At 49.3% G+C, this 22434-nt stretch overlaps 1 protein-coding gene across 1 annotated transcript in view; it reads left to right on the forward strand.

Moving 5' to 3' along the window:
• Window positions 1–287: 287 nt before the first annotated feature.
• IQGAP2 (IQ motif containing GTPase activating protein 2) overlaps window positions 288–22434 on the forward strand; it is a 326459-nt gene continuing 304312 nt past the window's right edge. Inside the window, exon 1 of the mRNA XM_075541193.1 lies at window positions 288–497. Coding sequence (XP_075397308.1) covers window positions 452–497 — 46 coding nt within the window. The 5' untranslated portion in view covers window positions 288–451. The remainder of the gene's footprint in view (window positions 498–22434) is intronic.

The following is a 22434-nucleotide window of genomic DNA, read 5'->3' on the forward strand; positions in this document are numbered from 1 at the left end:
CAGCTGGGGTCCGGCCGGGGGCTGGCCTACCGGCCGGGGCGCCGCGCGGCGCCGGGCTGGCCTGCGCTGCGGGGCGCGCGCGCTAGGGGTCGCTGCGCCGCGGCGCGCTCGCGCGGGGGGAATAACGGGGCTGGGCGGGAGGAGAAAGGAAACCTGCCGAGGGAGGCGGCGGCGGCGGCGGGAGAGGGCGCGAGGGAGGAGAGTTCACTTTGCCTCCGAGTGTCAGCCTGCAGCGCTGAGTAATCGCGGCGCGCGGCGGCTGCCGGCGGGAGCTGGCGACGGAGCGGGTGGCCCATCGCCCGGCGGCCAGGGGAAGGCGGCGAGAAGCCGGATCCCGGCGGAGAGGCGGGCGGGCGGGCGACGGAGCGCGTCGCGCGCGGAGCCGGCGAGCCTGGCCAGCGAGGGGACCCGCGGGGGGCGCGCCCCGGGCCGGCCCCCCGAGTCGCGCAGGATGCCCCACGAGGAGCTGCCGTCGCTGCAGAGGCCCCGCTATGGCTGTAAGTGCGCCGGACGCTGCCGTGGGCCGGGCGGCGCCCCCTCCCCAAGCCGCGGCGGCGGAGCCGAGGGGCCCGGACGCGCGCCGCGGCGGGGTGGGCTGGGAGGGCAGCGGCGGCGGCGTGCCCGGCCGAGTTGGGAGCTGCAGTTGCAAAGGGCGCCTTCCCACTCGCCCCCCGCCCCCCGATTCCTAGTCGCTGGCTGGCCACCCAGCCTGGCAACCCGAGGCCCCCCAGCGAAGCGCGCCGGGTGCGCGTCACGGGGACCGACGACACGGGGCTTTTAGGAGGCGCATCAGGTGAGGAGCCCGCGGGGCTCCGGGCCGCTGCCGGCTCAGGCCAGCGGGTGGCGTCCGGGCTCCCGGCCGCCTCCCGCAGGGGAGGAAAGTTTGTTTGCGGAGGCCACAGGTGGGCACGGTGGCGCGTGGGCCAACGGCTCCGCGCGGGGGCAGAGCGGCTGCGGGGAAGGGCGGGCGCCACCTCCGAGCCTGCTCCCTCGGACCTCACCTGCGCCGCGCGAGCTAATTTTGGCCCTAGGTATGAGTCCCTTCCTGCTGTCGGCGGAAGGAGCCCCGTCCGTCCACAGCGCCTCCCCCCTGCTCCTCTATGGCTTTGCCGGGGCCGCGCCGCGCGCCCCGGGTTGCCTGTAGGGAGAGGACCCGCTGGGGGATCCGGGCCCAGCTCGCGTGACTTGAATACAGTCGTGCCCCTTAGGCAGCCCTGGGAAAGGTGACTCTAGCGGACCATGAATGTCTGGCGCCAGCTGAGATCCAACCACGTGGCTTCGCGTATGGGGTTCAGAGTCCTAAACCTGTGTCAGGAAGCATTTCCCTGAAAACAAACAGAAAGTTGGCTCCGGAGTCTCTCCTGCGTTGGCCATGGCAGTGAACCCATGGCCGAAGACCAGGTTAATCTTTTGCCCAGGCTGGCCTTGGCGATTGTCTTAAGCTGCCGAGCGCTGCTCAAACAGAAATGCCACAGATGGGTGGCACTGACGAGCAAACTGGGTGGTAACGCGTTGGGCTGCTAACTGCAAAGTCAGCAGTTCTAAGCCACCAACTGCCCCACGAGAAAAAGGCAGGGCTTCCTACTCCTGTGAAAAGTTAATCTCAGAAACTCAGAGGCAGTTCCACCCTGTCTCATAGAACGGCAGGGGCAGCTCAGGAGGCTGGAAGTCTGCACAGGCAGTCCAGGGAAAGCATTCTCTCTGGGATTTCAGCTCCACCCCCATCTCCTCCCCAGTGACCTGCTTAATCTCCTTTTATATCTCTAAAGAGATTGGCTCAGGATAGAGGGGACTTCAAAAAGTCTGTGGGAAAATAGAATTGAAAAGATAATAGAATTTTCCTCCTGCACTTTTTGAAGCCCTCCCTGAACACAGTAATGCTGCCTCGTTAGCACAACAAAGGCAGAGTATTCCCAAATGAGATTATAACCATAAGCAGGGACACCCCCCTCCCCTCTCTCCCCCCTCCCAGCCAGACTCACTGCCGTCTGGTGGATTCCCACTCACAGTGACCCCATAGACAGGTAGGCTGTAAATCTTGATGGGAGCAGAAAGCGCTGCCTTTCACACTCAAGGGTAGCTGGGGGTTTTGAACTGCTGACCTTGTTGTTAGCAGCCAGCTTGTCATCTGCTATGCCACCAGATGTTAGGGTTACAGGACGTGTTTTGGCGGGACACAATTCACTCCATAATTGTCACCGCCATTTGCAGCAGGGTATGTTTTTTGTCTGAGAGTCTGTTCTAACTCACTGCACACCCTCAGGTAACAGAACATTCGCACCACACAGGTTTTTTTTACTAGTAAACTTTGCAGAAGCAGATCGCCAGACCTCCTATCTGCTATTTGGGACCTAAAAGCCAACTTTAAGATTGGATTCAGTGCATGGGAAAATTCTATTATCTTTTCAATTCCATTTTCCCCACAAACTTTTTGAAGTCCCGTCTAACCTGAGCCAATCTCTTTAGAGATATAAAAGATTAAACAGCCCATTGCAAACGGGACTTGTTTTAAAAGTGTTAGTGTCAACTTGTGAAAATCCTCCCCTCTTCCCTCCCCAGTGGTCCAAGGAGTGTCTTCGAAGGGCAGAGCTTTCCTGCTGGGACTTTGTGGGTTGAGTAGTATGGAGCGGGCTGAGAAGTCCACTACAACCCCTGTTTGCCTGTCCTCCACGGGCACCACTCAGAACTTGGCCCAAGACCCAGTTTTTTTGCACCCTTCATTAGCCTAGACCTTGGTGAACCATACAGCGGGCTTCTTGAACCCCAGGAGGCAGGTTCTGTGTGTCCAGTGCTCGGGTGTTAACCTTGAGTGGGCTGAAGTACTTTATTTGATGATAAGCTCCCAGAACATATGGTATCTTCACTGTGCCCAATTATAACATGGCCACAAAATCAGGCAGCAAAGAGGGTTTGTTGGTATCACATTTGAAATCATAATCTGTTCAGGATGTTACCCCTCATTTGCCATGCACAGTGCAGCGTGGGGGGCAAAATTGCTCACAGTTCGGCGGGCTCATGTAGTGCTTCCATCTTCTACCTGTGCCTCCGTGATGGTGGCTCATGGCCGCTGAATGAACCTGGGCTTCTAGCACGTTTCAGGAAGAAGCAGCCAGGGAGACTCAGATCTGCTAAGCATGGCGCCCCCTTCTCCAGGGCCACAGTGTTGGCCACCATCCTCCAGCCTTGCCTCACCAGTCTTGCGTGATGGGACGGTACGCCATGTGCCCTGTTGTTGGCATCCTCCCAGGTGCCTTCCCCCAGTTCATCCAGTGCTGGCATTACCTGGTCACTTACCACAGTCGAACATGGGCAATGTGCGCCTGTGTCTCTGGACTTTATGACCGCCCTGAAAGATGCACAACCTGTTATGTCCTTTCGATGACCATTTCTATAATCTTGCTACCATGAAGAATGTCTTTGAAAAAGGTATCCACAAGAATATGCCTTCGCGCTAGTCAGCATTGCCTGACACTGATGATTGATGCAAAAGGGGACCGTTCGGAGTCTGAGTGTAATTTCTTGAGACTTGGTAGCATAGTGAGCATGAGTTGGGCTGCTAACCACAAGGTCAGATGTTCGAAGCCACCAGCTGCGAATGGGAGAAAGATGCGGCTTTCCACAGAGGCAGTTAGTTCTACTCTGTCCTCTAGGGTTGCCATGGGCAGGAGTTGACTTGATGGCAGTGAGTTGGGTTTGGTTTGGTTTGGAGTTTGGTGGCGTTCCAGGCTGCCTGTCCACATGAGCGGGAAATAGTGTTAGTAGCTTTTCTTGGAAAGCCTGGGAAGGGTGACAGTGTTGTCTTTGTTCTGTTGTGACAGGGCTGTGCTTCCTCGTCCTTGCTGGTTTGGTAAGTTCAAGTTCAAACAAACCTCTAATTATACCAACCAGACTTCATCTCCAACATTTAAAAACAATCTGAAACCTTTACAAACAAACCTCTTTATTAGAGGTCTTAGTAGAATCACTACCGTTCAAGTATAGGTTAAGCCCTATCTACCTCTACGGCTCATCCATTTCATTTAGGATGTCAAGGTGCCTCGGCTCCCCCTACTCCCCCCATATGGAAGAACTTCTTCACTTTCATGAGTATACCCTTATACTCGTAGTCTTAATTAGCTCACTCAGTGCATTTCCCAGATGCCATTGTCACGTCCATCCCAGTGCCAGACACCCGAGTGGAAACTGCTTCAGGTGGGGCTTCAACTCAACTTTTTGGGAGTCTGAATTCAGTGAATGGGGCTGATGTGGCTTGTGCTGGAGCTTCTGTTATTGCGTTCGTCTCCACCTTGAATGACAGGACCTCAGGCCTGTGTGATTGCGGCCGTCGCTCCCCTGCACCTGTCTGTAAAGCCCCGCACTTGTCTGTAAAGCATTGTGGTCCCCAGGCAGCCTCCCTCTTCACATTCTGGGCAGGTGAGAGATGCAGCTGTCGTCTCGATCTGCACACTGGAGCGCTGGATTCACATGACGCAGATGGCTTTCTGTTCAGTGCCTGCTGCTTTGCTGCTCGCCCCGTCTTCCTGCAGTCGGTGAAGCTCTCTCACGTGCTAGTGATACCCACAGAACAAGGCCCGAGCGTCACAGGAGAGGGATCGCGTGAAGGGGAGGTAGGAACGGATGTATTACATTTTAAATCCAGAATATCTGTATAGTCAGGACCAAGTTTCAGTGGTATTTATGATTGGGTATGATTTGAAAATAACTTTCGTGCTGTTGTAATGAAAACACAAAACACACTTATAGAGTACACAGAGTAGAGCTGCCCCGCAGGGTTTCCAAGGCTCCTTTACAGAGGCAGACTGTCAGTCACATCTTGCTCCCACAGGGCAGCTGGTGGGCTTGAACTGCCCACGTCGTTGCTTCATTGCTGAGTGCTTGGCCACTTTACCACCAAAGCCTCATGGCCCTCCAGTCAATTTGACTCCTAGTGACCCAGTAGGATAGAGTGGAACTGCCCTGGGTCAGTGGGTGGGTGGGGGGATGGGACAGAGGTAGTTCTGAGAGTGTTTACGGAGTAGACAGCCTCCTCTTTCTCTTGAGGAGCAGCTGGTAGTTTCGAAATGCTGACCTTGTGGTTAGCAGCCCAACGCATTACCCATATGCCACCAGAAATCCTTAATGAACTCTGATATCTTTGCCTGACCTCTTGCTGCCATGGTCTGTCGAAAGTTCTGTTCAGGGGACTTGAAAGTGAAAAAGGCCAACTAGAGCCAACGGAGGGGGGGTGTGTTCTATCAGACCCTCTTGTATTAGGCTGCCCTACAGAGACAGCGCACGGTTCACATCGCCACAGAGGGACTCTGTGAGCTTTTGGGGGTGGCTAAGGAGTTGATGTTGCTGGTGGGCGAGCACTTTGCAAAAGGACGGTCACAGTGGTTGGACACCTTAAAGCACCATTTGTCGGTGGACGAATTGCGGTGTGTGGTTGTGCCTGCTTTCAGCGATGAGCGAAAAGAGACCACTGAAAATGAAGAGGACTTTGGTGATTAGGCCGACAGGATTTCAGTCCTCAGTGATTAGTCAGTCAACGTTTAGGCGCCTCCTCTGGGGCAGTAAGATGGGGGCACATGGCAGAAACTGCGGTTTTTCTGACTTCTGCAAAATGCAAGAGACTTCCTTCCTCTCACGCGCTGCCGTGTAATAACCAGAGTCATCGGCGTTAAACTGTTTGCCTTTGAAAAATGCAGCCTACTCTGCATGTGTGTGCGTGTGTGTGTGCACGCGCGTGTGTGTCTTTGTGTTGAGAGGGAGGGTTCTGGCTGATGCTGAGACTTTGACTACTCCGTTCTGGATGATGTAACGGAAGTAGCTGGGTGTTTGGTGAAAGGAAACCTTTTCGTCCCTGTCCCATTACCCTCTGCGATGCAGAAGGCAGCGGTGGACGGCAGGATCGAATCCATCTGCACCTGGCTTCGCCGGGCTCCAGCGTGCTTTCGCGTGAATGCCTAGAAAACGTCCCTTTGTCAAGGGACAAGTCCTTCCCCTGTTAATGTTTTGGTTGAGTTTCTTAAAAGGATCTTTAAGGTCAACAGCTAGAGTGTTATTTTAGCATGCTTTTAACTTTAATTACACGTGCTGTTGGCCAAGATGACCCGCCTGGGAGTGCTTAAGCTTGTAATATCCAGTTTGCTTCAGAACTTAGTGCTATTTAGGGTGTTCGCTGGCTCTTTCTTTCTCTAGGGAGCGCTGCTTTGCAGCCCCCCCCCCCCTTTCTCTACAAGCTTTCTGTCAGCTCATCGGACTCGAAAGGTGGCATGCAGACAGAGCTCCCAAACCAAACTCACCAGCACTGTGTTGGTGCCAAACTTGTAGCCACCCTTTGGGACAGGGTAGAACTGCCCATGTGGCTTTCTAAGCCGGTTCCTCTTTACAGGAATGGAGAACCTCACCTTTCTTCCTTGGAGTGGTGGGTGGTTTAGAACTGCCAACCTTGTGGCTCTCAGTCCAACATACAGCCACGACGCCACCAGGGTGCCCAGCTAATGTCAACCAACTCTTCCCTCAAAACCTGAAGAGAAAAAAATGCCACTCAACCTCTGATGTGATGAAGTCAGCTGAGAGCCAGGGGTCGGGCAGCTCAGCATGGGGCAGACAAGGAAGGCAAGCTTCCGGTGCCCTTAGTAGGGGCTGGGTGCAAGTCTTGTGCACCAGTGATTCCTGCACCCGGTGCGGACTCCTGGCCACCCTGGAAGTAGGACAGATTAGAACTGCCAAGGAGGGCATCTTTTCCGAAGCAGAATGCCACATATTCCTCCCAAGGGATGGCCGGTGGTCCAGACTCTCCACCCTCTGCTTAGCAGCTTTGGGTTAGGCAAATATTTCTGCTACCATTGTGCTGCTAAGGCGCCTTGCCGTTGGAACCTGCTGCTCATTTTTGCCAAGGAGAGAGGACCCGTGGTGCCCTCCCTTCGCAACGAAGCCCGGAGGCGGTGGCCCTTCCTCATCAACGATGCCCACGAGACCTCAGCCTTTCTTCCTAGGCGAGCCAACCCTTCAGTGCTGCCCCTCGCTCTCTGTCATGGCTGGCAATGCCAGCCACGTGTAGCCAGTTGTATCCTGTATCCTTTTAAAAGTAGATGCAAAGACACATGTAATTAAAAGATAATAAATAAAGACATACAACTAGATGCATAGTCTTCTTTAAAGTTGGCTATCCCTTCATACTCCCCCACCCCTTTCTTTTTCTCTCCTAAGGAGTAGCACAGAGGAGTATATTGACTTTCTACAGAGCACCCACCTCCCTGTGAAGCACTAAAGCGAAAGAAAGATTTTGCTGCAGTGACCGAGTAGCGTACTCCGGTTCTTCCCAATCGGAATGGTTGTAAACGAGACTTAATTGCACACATCAGCCATGGCTTACAGTCCAGAATAGATAAGAAATCAGGCAAAAACCCAGGAACTGATTTTTTTAACTTTTTATATTTCCTATTTGTTTTTCTCCTTTGAGAGGTTCCAGAAACTAAAACTTGCTGCTAGCGAGTCACTTGTAACTCATGGTGACCCTATAGGACAGAGTAGAATTACCCCGGTGGGTTTCTGAGATGGTACCTCTTTATGGGCAAAGAAAGTCTCATCTTTCTCCTACGGAGCAGCTGATGGTTTTGAACTGCTGATATCTCAGCAGCTCAACTTGTCACCATGATTTCACCAAGGCTTCTCCTCCCCTTAGAGGCAGCGTGGGCATGAGGGAAATGCTGTGGGGTTGGGCAGGCATACATGCGAAGCCTGACTTGGCCATGGACTGCATTAGTTGTGGCATTTTCTCCTGTATTTTGAGAGTGTATGGAAATGATACACCTCTAAAGATGGCCAAGTAACGAAAAGGCCGGCAATTCCAAGCAATCAGCTGCTCTACAGAAGACAAAGCCAGACTGTCAGCTCCCATTGTGAGTAGTACCTTGGGAGAGTTTTTCTCTGTCCTGTAGAATTGATGTGGGTTGGAATCAACTCAAGGCTACACACAACATTAGCAACTGCAAGAAAGAAGGTTGACATGTTTCCTGGCCTATGCGGCTAAAGACATTGTTGTTACACCTATAAATTGAGTACTTAATAACAAAGTTCAGTATTGTAGAGAATGCAAAAATGTTGCAGAACATCGTTAGGTTAAAACTAACATCTTACCATTTGTTTCTCCCTTTGAGTCAGTTTTAATTTGTTCTAGTTTTTAAAATATTTTCTGCTTTCCTTGCAATTGGGGCTTTTCCTTTGTTTTGTTATTATGGTCGGGTTTTTTGTTTTTGTTTTTAATGTTTCTCTGTGTGTGAAATCCAGGATAGGTAAGTCTATAGAGACAGTACCTAGATTAATAGTTTTTTAGAGTTATGACAGATGGAAACAGGGTGTTAATACCAAGGAGTACAGTGAAGGAGAAGATGTTATAAAAATTGTTTGTGGAAAAAAAATTGTTTGTGGTGATGACTGTGTAACTTTTAAATTAATGGTTCAACCATTGGATTGTATGATGTGTCAGTAAAACTGTTTTTACAATGATCTTGATGGTGACAGCTCACCAGAGATTCTGGGAGCTAATGAATGATGCTTGTCCTTCACTGTCGACAGTTCCTGTAGAGCCGGCTCCTGGCTCAGGGGAACTCTGGGCACTGGAGAGCAAAATGCCACCTGGCCCGGCACCACCCACTAGTCAGGGTGGATCAAACTGGTGAGATCCATAGAGCTGTCATCAGCTGACTTTGGGGAGTAGACTACCAGCCGTTTTTCCTGGTCTCTGGTAGTCTAGACACCACTGGAACCTGCTCAGCATCAAGCAGCACACAGGTCTCACTGACAGCTGGGTGATGGTTGGGCATGAGATGCGTCAGCCAGGAGGGAGTCTGGGTCTCTGGTCTGGGAAGTAAGAATTCTACCACCGAACCACTAGTGCCCCCACCCCATTCTTTTGTTGGTGTGTGTTATGTGATTGTGTCGTTTCCCCACCCCACCCCAAAATAGGTATTGTAAATCCTATGATATTTCTAGTTGTGATCCATTTGGGAATAGGGATTTCTTCATTATGTCCATGAGGCAGTATTTGGGTCGTTGTCCTTGTGAAGAGCTGTCAAGTTGGTTTTGACTCACGGCGACTCTGCGTGCAACAGAACGAAACACTGACCAGCTCCGTGCCAGCCTCACACCTGCTCTGAGCCCATCGCTGTAGCCACTGTACCAGTCCCTCTCCTTGAAGCCCATCCTCTTTGTGGGCGACCTTCTGCTTCACCTGTTCCAGGGACTTGGCTCTCCAGACGGCATGTCTGAAGTCCATGAGCGGATGGTTCCCCATACTTGCTTCCCAGGAGTATTCTGACTCTTACCTCTTTCAAGATGGATGTTTTTGTTCCTCGGGCAGCCCACGGTCCTTTTTGTTTATTTGTGTGGGGCATGTTTTGAATCCGTCTTGGTTAGGAGATTAGAGGGCAGATGAAACAGGCAACAGAAAATGAGGAGATAGATGCCACCCCCCATGAAGATCACCAAGAAGCCAAGGAAAACAAGCTGAGAAAAAGACAAGAGCCCCACTCCCACTGCATGCTGACAGAGTGAAAAGCCTTCCTCTAGAGTTGATGCCAAGTATTTGGACACCCACTCCCCTAAACTAACGGTTGGGCTGCTAACGGAGAGGTCAGTGGTTCAAACCTTCTGGATATTCTTTGGGAGAATGTGAAGCAATCTGTTTCCATAAAGATTTGCAGCCTCTGGAACCTAGATAGAGGATTTCTGTGAGTCTGAATCCACTGCACCAGTGTCCATGATTTTCTGCACCAGTGTCCATGCTCTGGTCTATCAGGATTTGTAAGGTAGGATGTTTCTTGCGTGGATGATTTGGTGGGATCGAAACATAAGATGTAGGAAAAGATGCTGTGAAGAGAGGAGCAACTGGAAGGGGCTGTTTCACAGACTTCTTTGTTCCTAGATCAACCCAAACCAAATTCACTGCTATCAAGTGGATATCCACTCATAGCAACCCTTTAGGGCAGGGTAGAACTGCCTCTATGGGTGTCAGAGACTGCAGCTATTTACGGGAGTCGAAAGTCCCATCTTTTCGTCCACAGAACAGCTGATGATTTCGAACAGCTGACCTTGTGGCTCGCGGCCCAACGAATAACCACTGTGCCACTAAGGCAAATAGAGCAGATCTGAGAGTAGTTTCAGCTGACTCTTCACTGTCGTGTCCTGGTGCCCTTCGGGGATGCCTTGCATCCCTGTGAGGTGGGAGTGGTGTGGTGGAAATGCACAGTGCTGGGCACTGCAGGGGATGGAGGGGAGAGCATTTAGTGCCCAGGGGTCTCGGGTGCGCTTCTGGGCTTTAGAGCATGCTCTGAGTAGGATTGTAGGCGGGTTTTACTCAGTATAGTAGCTACTGCATAATGCACAGGCTTGAGGAGCTGATGGCGTTCAACACAGAGAGAGTCACAGACCCTGCCGCACACTGACATTCCCCGGTAGGAGTGGGTCAGATCACTTCAGAAATAGAAGCTCACGGCAGGCCAGGACCTGGACAACTCGCATGCCTGTACTTGTTGCTATGAAGTCAACTCGGCCCCACAGCAACCTTGTAAGACGGAGTGGAACTGCCTCACAGGCTTTTTCTAAGGGTGTAATCTGTATGGGAGCGAACTGCCACACCTCCCTTCCGTGGCTGGTGGTTTGGAACTGGCAACCTTTTCAATAGCCGCCACGAGCACCACTCTTTTAAGTGTTAAAACGTCAAAATGCCACGTTGAGAACTAAGATGAGGCCGATCCAGGCCGTGGCATTTTCAACCCCCTCAAGTGAGGATGTACAGCTGCTGGACAGCGGATACGGAAGAACTGTGCATCCGAATGATGATACTGCTGAGGAATCGTGAATGTCCCACGGACCACCAGAAGAACACACACACCCGTCTCTGCAGAACAACCAGAACGCTCCTCTGAAGCAAAGCTAGCAAGACTCTGGCTCACGTCCTGTGGACATCTTATCAGGACACCACACTGGGAAAGCTAGAGCGTTGGCAAAAAGACCCGCAATGAGAGGGACTGACCCAGTGGCTCCAGTGTAGTAGCGAGGTGTGACTGACACCGGACCGGGCAGTCTTTCGTCCTGCTCTAAGTACGGGTTGCTGCGATCGGAATCAACTTGACAGCCCCTCAGTACAACAACGCATGAGAACACACAGGCACGTAACCGAAACTGCTCAGGATTCCCGGTGTATTTTATTTGTACATGCACCCTCTGCGAACCCAGGCCGACGTTTTTATATTCCGCTACACGTTTATTCGTGGAGCTCCTTTTGGTGTGGCCTTGATTTTTATCTTTTCTAGGAAATGCGTGTGATTTGAAAGATAAAGTTTAAAAACTTCACTGACAGTGCACTTAACTGTGATCAAGAATTTCTAGTCCGGTGGTGCTTTTAGGAACAGTTTGGAGAGTCGAGTGAGTTGGGGACCGTTTTTTGCACAAGGGGCTCCCAAAAGCAAGGACATTTCTGGGCTTCTTTGAAGGCGATGCCTGGACAAAAGGACATTTCAATTCCCTGTTCTTCCCAGGGACAGCCAAGTGTTAGTCACACTTCATTTGTTCATTTGCAGTGCATTGCGCTGTTGAGTGGGGTTTGAAGAGAGCGACTTTGATAGGCATAGTCTACCCAGGTCCTTCCTCATGGCTGGACACTACGCATTTGTTTATCTTGTTATTGATCAAAATGTGGAGGACATGGCTCTGATACTTTTGGTGTTCCACAAGAAGACTTCAGTTTTCCCGCCCTTCCCCTCCCTCCACCCCCCCCCCCCGCCTCTTTTCCATGATTACGACATCACTGAAGAAAGAAATTCCTGAACCAGTTCTTTTATTTTAAAGAAGTTAAGAGAGGTTCTATGTTGTTGTTGTTGGTCGTCACTGGTCCTGACTCACCGTGCCCCCATGTGGAACAGAGTGGCATGTTGCCCAATCTCGTACCATCTTCATGACGGTTGGCATGTTTGAGCTTACTGTTGTGGCTTTTGTGTCACCCCGTCTCCTGGAGCACTTCCCTTGTTTACAGCGACCTTCTATGAAACATGACAGCCTTGCTAGCAGTTGGTCTCTCCTGAACATGTGCCCAGAGCAAGCAAGTGGAAGTCCCCTCTCCTCATTTCACTTCCTGCAAAGGAAGGTGGATGCCTTTCCTTTATGGTCATCTCCAAACATATAATTAGTCCTATGTTTCCAATACTTAAATAATACTTAAGTCTAGTCCCTAGCCCGGTTCATAGAAAATGCTCAGGAAATATTTGCTGTTATTATGAGTTTAGCTTCAAGTGTCTTTCAAAGGCCGCAGTTGGTCTGAATGAGGAGTGATTTCCATTAGCTATCAAATCAAAGATGACCTCAAGAGCTTTCAAGTGCCAGGTAAACATTTAACCAGTTGAATTTAGATATTGCTTTCAATGGTTGTATAGTGGTTACATGTGGGCTGCAATCTGCATGGTCGACAGTTCAAAACCACCAGCAGCTCCTTGGGAAAAAGACTAGACTTTCCCCTCTTGTAAATAGCTACAGTCTCGGAAACCCACAGGGGGTTGCTACGAATCAGCCTAGACTCAATAGCAGGGAGTTTTTTCATCCTCTCTCAAACTTGGGCAAGTTATTTTAATTTTTCTGTGCCCCCTAAGTTTGCATAACCCGTAAGCTTCAGGTAAGAAAGTATACTCTTAAAGGGCTAAGTGATTGGATATAGTAGAAACCCGTGCTCAGATTGTGCCGCTGTGGAGCACTCTAATGGTGGGGGAGGGTCGCATTGCATCATTCCTGTGCCCTGGCCTTTGTCTGTCTCCCTACCCCTGGCCCTTTCTTTCCAGTGTTAACAGTGGATTTGAAGTCTTGGTGTCCCATTCTTCATGGGAACATAGGCGCATGGGAAAATTATTTATTTATTTATATAGAAATGGAGTTCAAGCGAATATTTCCTTAATACGCTTTAAAAAATGCCAGCATATGCTGTGGTTGATGGTTTTCAAATAAGGTGGGCTTCTGCACAGGCTATGTTGTCCTTTTAGAAATGGTCTTGGGGTTGTCCCCCGCAGACTTGAGTGAGAATTGTGCCTCTGAAGTTACCAAGTATTCATTCTGTTTCCTTCTTTTGACATATAAGGTCAAGTTAGTCGTTGCTGCGGCTGGTTTGAGAGGCCAGGGGTCGATGGTGTTATCTAGATGGGAAGGTGCTATTTGAAAAAGTTGTAATTTTTATTCTGGGTTCCAGTAGTAGAGTTTGACTTTGCTGACCAGCCACTCAACCTTCTGGTCAGCCTCAGACTGTGGGTGAGGCTGAGTTCAGAAGGGGAAGGAGGAAGTACAGTGTGTTCATTGGATCTCCCTCAGGCTTTGCCACTTCTAGAAAGTTAGTGAAGCGATTGGCCATTGGGCCTAATGAAGCAGAACCCATGAATAATTGGGATGTTGGCGCCATTAGAAATTAAGAGGCTGGGTTGCTTCTTGCTTGCCATGTAGAATTTCTTCTTCCTGCTCCCTCCTTCCCCTTTCTGTCAAACTTTCCTGTCTTAACTAAATGTGTCTTATTAACCCTTCTACTTCTTGAGAAGGAAGCTTTGGAGTCAACCAGATTAGCCCGGTTCCTATTAGGGTCGTTTGAGCTAGGTTGAACTTGTGTGGAGAGAGGTGATCTGCAGAGGACCATCATGAGTCAAGAAGCAGTCCTCAAGGTGAAGTTAAAGGTTACTGATGTGAAAGCAGGGATTTGTCTCATGACTGAGGGAGAGCTCTCCAGAGTCTGTAAAGGGGTGAACCATTCCTCTTTGCCCCTTCATTTTACAAGATGCTACAGAGCTCCGCAACGGAGGCTGAGTATTCAGGGACACTGATCCAGGCTTTCACTAAAATGCTTTGGAGGTCAAACGGGATCAGAAACTTAATATACAATGATAGGATGCTTTGGAATGCCTCTCAATTGGATCATGCATTTGTTACCCAGGTTTCTCCAATTTCCTAGCAAACATATATGACTGGTGTTTAGGCAAAGCAAGATTCGTTTGTGGGCAGAATTGACTCCTTGAGAGCTACAGAAGGTTTTCTTGGTTGTAGTCCTTGTGCAAGCCTCTCTCCAGGCCTCCCTTTTGCAGCACTACTGGGCTGGATTAGAACCATCCACTGGTTAGTCGTCAGTGGGAATCATTTACCCCGCCAGAATGTCACTGGATTCTACACTTAAAAATGGGTAAAATGGAACATGGCCTGTTCTGTTTGGCCACTGCACACTGCCATCGGAGTTGATGCCGACCGAGGTCCTCCAAAGATAAAAGAGAGAAAAAGGCAAAGCAAAGGAGACGTGGGATGTTGAGAGCCCTTGTGAAGGTTTTCCCGTGGTTCTGGGTGTCAACGACGGGTGATTTCCCAGAGTCCTTGCGCATCCCTGTTACATGGGCCATAACACCACACCTTTGTTGAGAGGTCTTCTAATTCACAGTTGTCAACCATGAGACTCTCCAGGGAAGCTTTGCAAAGGAAACCCTATTCCCCGCATGCCACCCCAGATGTGCACTTTGTTTTAGGGTAGGCCGCTAGCCTAGGCATTTCTGGTCAGATTTACTCTTTTTTTTTTAAAGCAGTTTTGAACCCTCAGAACTCGGAAGATCAGCACAATGAACATCCCTTCCTTTCACTTAGCTTCAGCAGCCGATGGCTGGCTAGCTGTACCATCCCGTGTGTGGACAGGAGGACAGCTCGGCCCGCATCTTCAGCATGCTAATCAGACTCCCATAGACGAGGGCGTTCTCCACAGCCACATCCTCAGTACCACGTGTTCAATTCCTTTTATCCAGGAAGAACACCAAAGACAAACTCATTTCCATCGAGCCAACTGTAGCTCTTAAGGGGATAGAAAGCCCCTCTGCGATTTCAGATCGCTGTGATCTCGAATTGCTTGCTGTTAGCAGCCCAACATGTAACCACCGCGCCACCATAGGCTGCTGCAGTTTAAAATCAGCCACTCCAGTGTTAGCAGACTTCTTCCCTTGTTTTGTTGAGCTCTCTTTTGCTGGACTGTCTCAGGCTTCGCCAATACAGATTCCTACCTGAGCGAGAGGCGGCAGGAGTGGTTAGAAGCCAGGGCTGTGCAGTCGGTATAAGACATGAAAAGAATAATTTATAAATTATCAAGGGGGAATGGGGGAGGGGGGTGGGGATATGAGTCACTGATAACAGGGGCTCAAGTAGAAAGAAAATGCTTTGAAAAAGATGATGACAACAGATGCACAGATGTGTTTGACAAAATGGATATTTGTATGGATTGTGATAAGAGCTATAAGAGCCCCCAATAAAATAAAATATTAAAAGATTAAATTACAACTGGCAATAAAATTTTAACATAATTTCAAGAACACAAAAATTTGAATGATTTAGTAAGAGATGACATAATTTTTCATTACAACATGATTTTTATTGGCTTAAAAAATAAAAATTGAAGCATCTAAAAAAATTAAAAAGCCAAGGTTGTGGAACAGCTGTGCCCTTACAGTCAGGAGACGCTTGTTCTTTTCTTTTTTTTAAACCATTTTATTGGGGCTCACAAGCCATACATCATCCATTGTGTCAAGCACATTTGTACATTTGTTGCCATCATCATTCTCAAAACATTTGCTTTCTACTTTAGTCCTTGGTATCAGCTTCTCATTTTACCCCCTCTCTCCACCAGCTCCCTCTCTCATGAACCCTTGATAATTTATAATTATTAATTTGCCATGTCTTGCACTGTCCGATGTCTCCCTTCACCCACTTTTCTGTTGTTCGTCCCCCAGGGAGGGGTTTATATGTAGATCATTGTGATTGCTTCTACCCTTTCTCCCCCACCTTCTTCTTATTCCCCTGGTATCACTACTCTCCTTATTGGTCCTGAGGGGTTTATCTGTCCTGTATTCCCTGTGTTTCCAGCTCTGATCTGTGCCAGTGTACATGCTTTGGTCTGGCTGGATTTGTAGAATTGGGATCATGATAGTGGGGGGGAGGAAGCATTAAAGAACTAGAAGGAAGTTGTCTGTTTCATCGTTGCTATACTGCACCCTGACTGGCTCATCTCCTTCCCCAGGCCCTTCTGTAAGGGGATGTCCAGTTGCCTACAGATGGGCTTTGGGTCTCCACACTCCCTCTTATTCACAGTAATGTGATTTTTTTGTTCTTTGATGCCTAATTCCCGATCCTATTGACACCTCGTGATCACACAGGCTGGTGTGCTTCTTCCATGCGGGTTTTGTTGCTTCTTAGCTAGATGGCTGCTTGTTTATCTTCAAGCTTTTTAGACCCCAGACGCTATATCTTTTGATAGCTGGGCACCATCAGCTTTCTTCACCACATTTGCTTATGCACCTGCTTTGTCTTAAGTAATCGTGTTGGGAAGGTGAGCATCATGGAGTGCCAGTTTAATAGAACAAAGTGTTCTTGCACTGAGGGAGTCCTTGAGTAGAGGCCCAATATCCATCTGCTACCTTAATACTAAACCTATACATATATACACATAGATCTATTTCCCCATCGTCATATATAAATAGATTCGCATATGTACATGCCTGTGTTTAGACCTCTATAAATGCCCTTGGCCTCTGGCTCTTTCCTCTTGAGGGGACGCTGTTGCTAAGGGTGAGTGCTGGCTTTGCGGTGCAGTCACACGGACTCTGTTAGACAAACTGTCAAGATGCGGAGCTCTTGTTTCTGCACAGATCTGCCGTCTCAGTCTGCCCACATCTGCCAGCAGTGCGCTGTATATTCCTTACCTCCCCCTGAAGAACGCCGTGCTCTTTGAGGTGCACCGTGTCGGAACGGCAGCGTCGGTATCTTTGAGGGATTCTAATTGTGGGCCTTTTAATTCTCCTTTGAGATTTGGGGACACGCTCCAAGCCTGAAGGGGCAAGATCAGAGTGTAGGGTAGATGAGGTAAGGTTTGCTAGTGACATCCTCCCAGGCCAGCCCGTACCGCCCTTGCAGAATGAACGGGGATATTGTCATCATGGGAATTAATCCTCAGGTGAACTTTTCTTCCTTTTTTATTTTTTAACCAATGCAGTTTTTACTTTCCTTAAAACTTATTCCTAAACACTTTTCCCTCATAAATCCCCACGATTGCTGCCCTATGCCCTTTGAGACTACCCGTCACGAGTATCCCTCGGGAATCTTGCAAAAGCCATCACCGGAACCTTCCGAGCCTCCCTCTCTGCATGAGCGGGACTCCCCTCAGAAACCACTGTTTTGATTGGGCCCCCCTCTTTCTTGAAGACCCTCGAATGAGACTGAGACAAGTGTCTTCCCGAGAGTCCCTGCAGCCACCTGTTGAGTGCAGAGACACATCCAAATGCGTTGTATGTGGCACCCACCTGTGTTTGTGTAGTAATATCCCACTGGATTTACTGAGCCCATAGAGCTGAGCCTGAGAATTGTGTTCCGAGAATCCCGGGCTTCATTGTGCCCTAGCTTAGGAGGGGTCAGGGTAGACAGACAGACAGACAGCCTGCTCTTTTCAAAGGCTGGCCGTCCTTCCACAGCCTGGGTGGAAACGCGCGAGCAGGGAATGAACGGTAAGATCCACAGTCTGAGTCTCTGGAGCCAACTGTCATCTCAGCGATTTGTGTGGCGCTTGTGTTCAGTAGAGGGTATGGCAACAGAGACATGTTGGTTCTGGAGAACAGTCGAGGAAATTTCAAACTGCAGGCGAAATTTTACTTCAGCAGCAACTCTGTCTACAACCCACCCTCGTATTGGGCTGGCTCTGACTCTCCTGTAAAACCCAGGGAGAGACACCCACAACGCTTCATTCTGGGAGGGAACGGGCCCATCAGAGGTGGGCATTGTATGCACAGCTCTGAAAAAGAGTCACTGATTTTTATCCTTTCTATGTGTTTGCTGTCTAAAGATGCTGCGAATAACAGACACACATAAAGGATAAGCAAAGATGGTCTACGTTCTTTATAGGGATCAGTCCATCTCATCCTCATCCTTGTGGTTTGTTACTGTTTCCATTTTACAGTTGGGAAAAGGTCTCACCGCTAGTAAGTAGGAGAGCCAGAATTTGAATCAGGTTATGTGTCTCCCAGGAGTCCTGATGACATAGCAGTTGTATGTTGTGCTGCTAACTGCAAGGTCAGCAGTTCAAAACCACCAGCCGCTCCCCAGGAGAAAGACGTGGATTTCTACTGCCATAAAGAGCTGGAAACTTCACAGGCAGCCCTACCCTGCCCTAGAGGGCTGGCATGAATCAGCATTGACTCGATGGGAATGAGTTTGGTTTTCTGGCGTGTCTCAAGACTTTGTCCCTTCTATGTTCTGTGTATAAGTTTAATACGTTAACTCTGGGTTACGTACTACTTCCTCTTATGGGTCAGACATTTAACCATTATGTTTGGGGAGGGGATGGATTCAGATATCACAAGTTTTTTGGCATAGTGACTTTGGCTGGTCACGAACCAGGATGTACATGTGGCGCAGTGAGTAAGTAGGACTGGTCCCTTGGCCGATGAGCCTGTTAACTGGCTTCTGCCAGCTATGGAATCAGTGCAGTGAGATCATCACCCAACCCGAGATGCCATCAGGACAAACATAACAAAAACGGATGGCAAGAGGAAGAATGAAAAGAGAACTGAAAGCAAGAGCTAATAGAGTAAGGATCTGGGAGCTTCCAGAGGCAGATGACAGGAGGTGGTGAGAGAGGAACAGTGGTAGCAAACATCACCATTAGGGAGCAGGCGAATGACTCGGAGGTGGTGAGAGAGGAACAGTGGTAGCAAACATCACCATTAGGGAGCAGGCGAATGACTCGTCGTGTCGAGTAAAACCCTCTCGACGACTCTTAAGGAGATTCATCCCTTTCTGAATAAGGGATCTGGAAGGAACATGGTTCTTCTTTGAGCAGCTTCATCACATTGACGTTGCAGGGTCTATACGTTTACCTAACAGCTAGGCTGAAAACAGGCTTGGATTGGACTGATGGCAGAAATATACAGTGTCCTGCTTAATTCCCATAGCAACAGGACTTTCTGAAATCAACTCAGAATTCGAGTTTATGAATATCTGTTTTTTTCTTCAGTTGAAAGCAGAGCCAATTTGGGACCTGTCCTTAGAATCTCTGAAACGCTTAAGCGTTGCTTTCCATGTGCTTTTGTCCCCCCCGCCTTCATCTATTTTTTATTTCCCTGATTAATCAATTGCTTTAAACCTGAAATAGCTTAAGCGGACACATCTATTGTTGTGAGTTTTCCCCACTACATTTAGGAAGAAAGTGAGCTGGAAGTCCTGTGCTCGTTGGCAAGCCATGTACCTGCTAGGTACTGCAAACTTTGGGCTGATCTTTGCTCTCAGATTATGGTCGGGGAGGTGACACAGTGGCTCGGAGGGACTGGCTCGGCCTGCGGTCACACCAGCATTTGGTTTTGGTCCTGTTGCTTACAACCACTCAGCCTGGTCCCCTCTCCTGTGGCAGGAAGGTAATGAAGGGGTGGTACCCACCTGGTGGTATCATTGGGGCAAAAACGGGCTGGCCGATGCAAAGCTTAACCCAGTGCCTGGCAGGTAGAAAGGTGCTCAGGGAATGGAGAAAGATGCCTTCTGAGAATAAGGAGAGTTGTTGGTTGAGGGCGCAGCAGGAGAAAGCATGTGGCGAAGAGCTTTGGTGGGAGCAAAGGAGAGCCAGGCGGTGGCACCCTGGCAGATGAAGCCAAAGAGTGTCGGCCCCGGGGCGGCACCAACTGCAACGTTTGCCGTGTCTTCCTCCTTCTCGCCTTTCCTTTGCATCTGCGGGAACTCTTGAGCCCTGCCTTTCTCGCAGTTTCTCACCCAGGCTTGGCTTGATCCGTCTGGACCATATACTAGCTCAGTGACGTCAGGAGGCTGCCCCATTGGCTCACTGGCTGCAGCAGAACGGAAGGGGAGCACCCAGACTCCTGACACGGGTGACCAAGACTATTTTGGGAAGGTGCATTCGTCATTCAATTTTTACTGCTTTGGTTTCCGTTTTCTTCCCTGCTCTCTTTATTTACTACCCTATGCGTTTGAAGTGTTTGAAGTCTCAATCGCAAACAGCTGTTAATGTTCCCTTTGGAAAGTCGCATACACCGCTTAGAAGTAAATGGATTGGTTTCCAATGACATGGTGGAGGATGCTGATATAATCAAGTTGGGAAGATAAGATGTACTTTGGGGGATGCTATAGTTTATTGTGCTAGCCTGGCCGATAAACACAAGTAGGATTAACTGAAGGGCAGAGGGATAAATGGCTCGGTGAGCCTCACCTTGGTTGTTCTGTGCCTCAGTTTAAAGGGGTACACTACCTGTGGGATGCCTACCCTGTGGACTGTGTTGCTGCAAGTTGAGGTCCCTTTAATCCCACACGATTGGAATGTTCGTCTCTGGAGCTGGGGACTGACAGTTGATGACAGTTGGGGACCTGCCTTGCTGTTTGCTGCCTGGGTATATATAGCCCAGCTCTCTCTACAGAAGGGGACTGGCAACTGGCAGCTCTCAAACTTGAAGGACTGCTAGTGTCTCACTGCTTTATAATTTAACTGTTAATTTTTTTTATTATCTATCTGTATATTATTTAACGGTTTATTTCTTGAATTATGTATCTATCTTTATAAATATATTTATATATAATTACTAGCAATCTGGTTTGTCTCTCTAGAGAACCCTGTCCAATACAGGGGAGTTAGAACTTAAACCCGCCTCGAGGAAAAGACTAGAAGGAAATGCATCAGATGACTAACAGCTGTTTGTAGATAGAGCTAAACACTACTAGGGCCCTGGTAGCTTAGCGTTCAAAGCCACCAACTGCTCCTCGGGAGAAAGATGAGGCTTTCTACACCCATAAAAAATTAGTCCTGGAAACCCATAGGGACAGTTCTACCCCGAACTCTGGGGTCATTAGGAGTCAGAAGCCACTCAACAGCAGCGAGAGACTCTACTAGCAGGTCTCTAATGGCACAGTTGATTAAATATTGGACTGTTGACTTGAAGGGAGGTGGTTCAAACCCACCAGCCACTCGGAGGGAGAAAGACGAAGTCGTCTGCTTCCATAAAAGGGCTAGAGCCATGGAAACCGCTTACGGCAGTTCCACCCTATCCAGTTGGGTCAGTATCCGTTGGACTTGACTGGACAGCAGCAGCAGGGACTTTGTGGGGTGACGGTGGGGGTAAACCCTGTTCCCCTGAGAGTGGGCAACATTACAGGATAGAGGCCTGGTGACTTGGTTCTGTAAAGATCACAGTCAGGACGCTGTGGAACGGCTCCTTAGGTCACTGTGAACCATGTGGATTTGGTTTCTCTTTGTAACGATCCCTGTTCTGTAGTCTATTCCTGGGCCTGCATTGGACTCAAAATGGAGCAGGGTGGGGTAACCCCAGTAAGCACAGCCATTCTCTTCTTTCTCAGTTTGAGGTGTGGGGTTCTCCCTCGCTTCGACTTTGAAGGGGCATGCAGGAATGATTTTTTTTTTTAAGGAATCGTTTTGATGAAACGAATGATCATCTTCTATTGCATTTGATCTGGGCCTGAAAGGGCCATAAAAACCATGTGAGCGTGTGATCGATCATGAGGTGTCAATGGGATCAGGTATCAGGCACCCAAGAACAAAAAATCATATCATTGTGAATGAGGGGGCATGCGGAGTGGAGACCCAAAACCCATCTGTAGGCAACTGGACATCCCCTTACAGAAGGGTCTCGGGGAGGAGACGAGCCAGGCAGGGTGCAGGATAACAATGATGAAACACACAATTTACCTCTAGTTCTTTAATGCTTCTTCCCCCTACCCCCACTATCATGATCTCATACCTACCTTACAAATCAGGCTAGACCAGAGCATGTACATGGGTACAGATAAGAGCTGGAAACACAGGGAATTCAGGACAGATAAACCCCTCAGGACCCATAATGAGAGTAGTGATACCGGGAAGGTAAGGGAAAAGTGGGGGCGGGGGGAGGGAGAACCGATCACAATGATCTATATATAACTCCCTCCCTATGGGACAGACAACAGAAAAGTGGGTGAAGGGAGACATCACACAGTGTAACACATGGCAAAATAATAATTTATAAATTAAGGGATTGTGAGGGAGAGAGGGTGGGAAAGGGAGGGGAGAAATGAGGGGCTGATACTAAGGGCTCAAGTAGAAAGAAATGTTTTGAGAATGATGATGGCAACAAATGTACAAATGTGCTTGACACGATGGACAGATGTATTGTGATGAGAGTTGTACAAGCCCCCGATAAAATGATTTTTTTCCCCCTGCATGGCAGTGCTTGGAATTGGGAGCATGGAATGAGCTCGCATTGGAAATTCTTGGGTAACGAACTTCGCAGGTTTTCCCATGGCTCGGGGCCAATAATGCCCTCAAATCACGAGGTGAGGAGGCATTGGCTCAGTCCTGGATTTCTCCTCGCTTGTGTCCAGTCATTTGTGGTGAGCTGAATTTCGGTCAGCTGGCCC

Source organism: Tenrec ecaudatus, chromosome 2, assembly GCF_050624435.1.
Source record: "Tenrec ecaudatus isolate mTenEca1 chromosome 2, mTenEca1.hap1, whole genome shotgun sequence".
Lineage (NCBI taxonomy): Eukaryota > Metazoa > Chordata > Mammalia > Afrosoricida > Tenrecidae > Tenrec > Tenrec ecaudatus.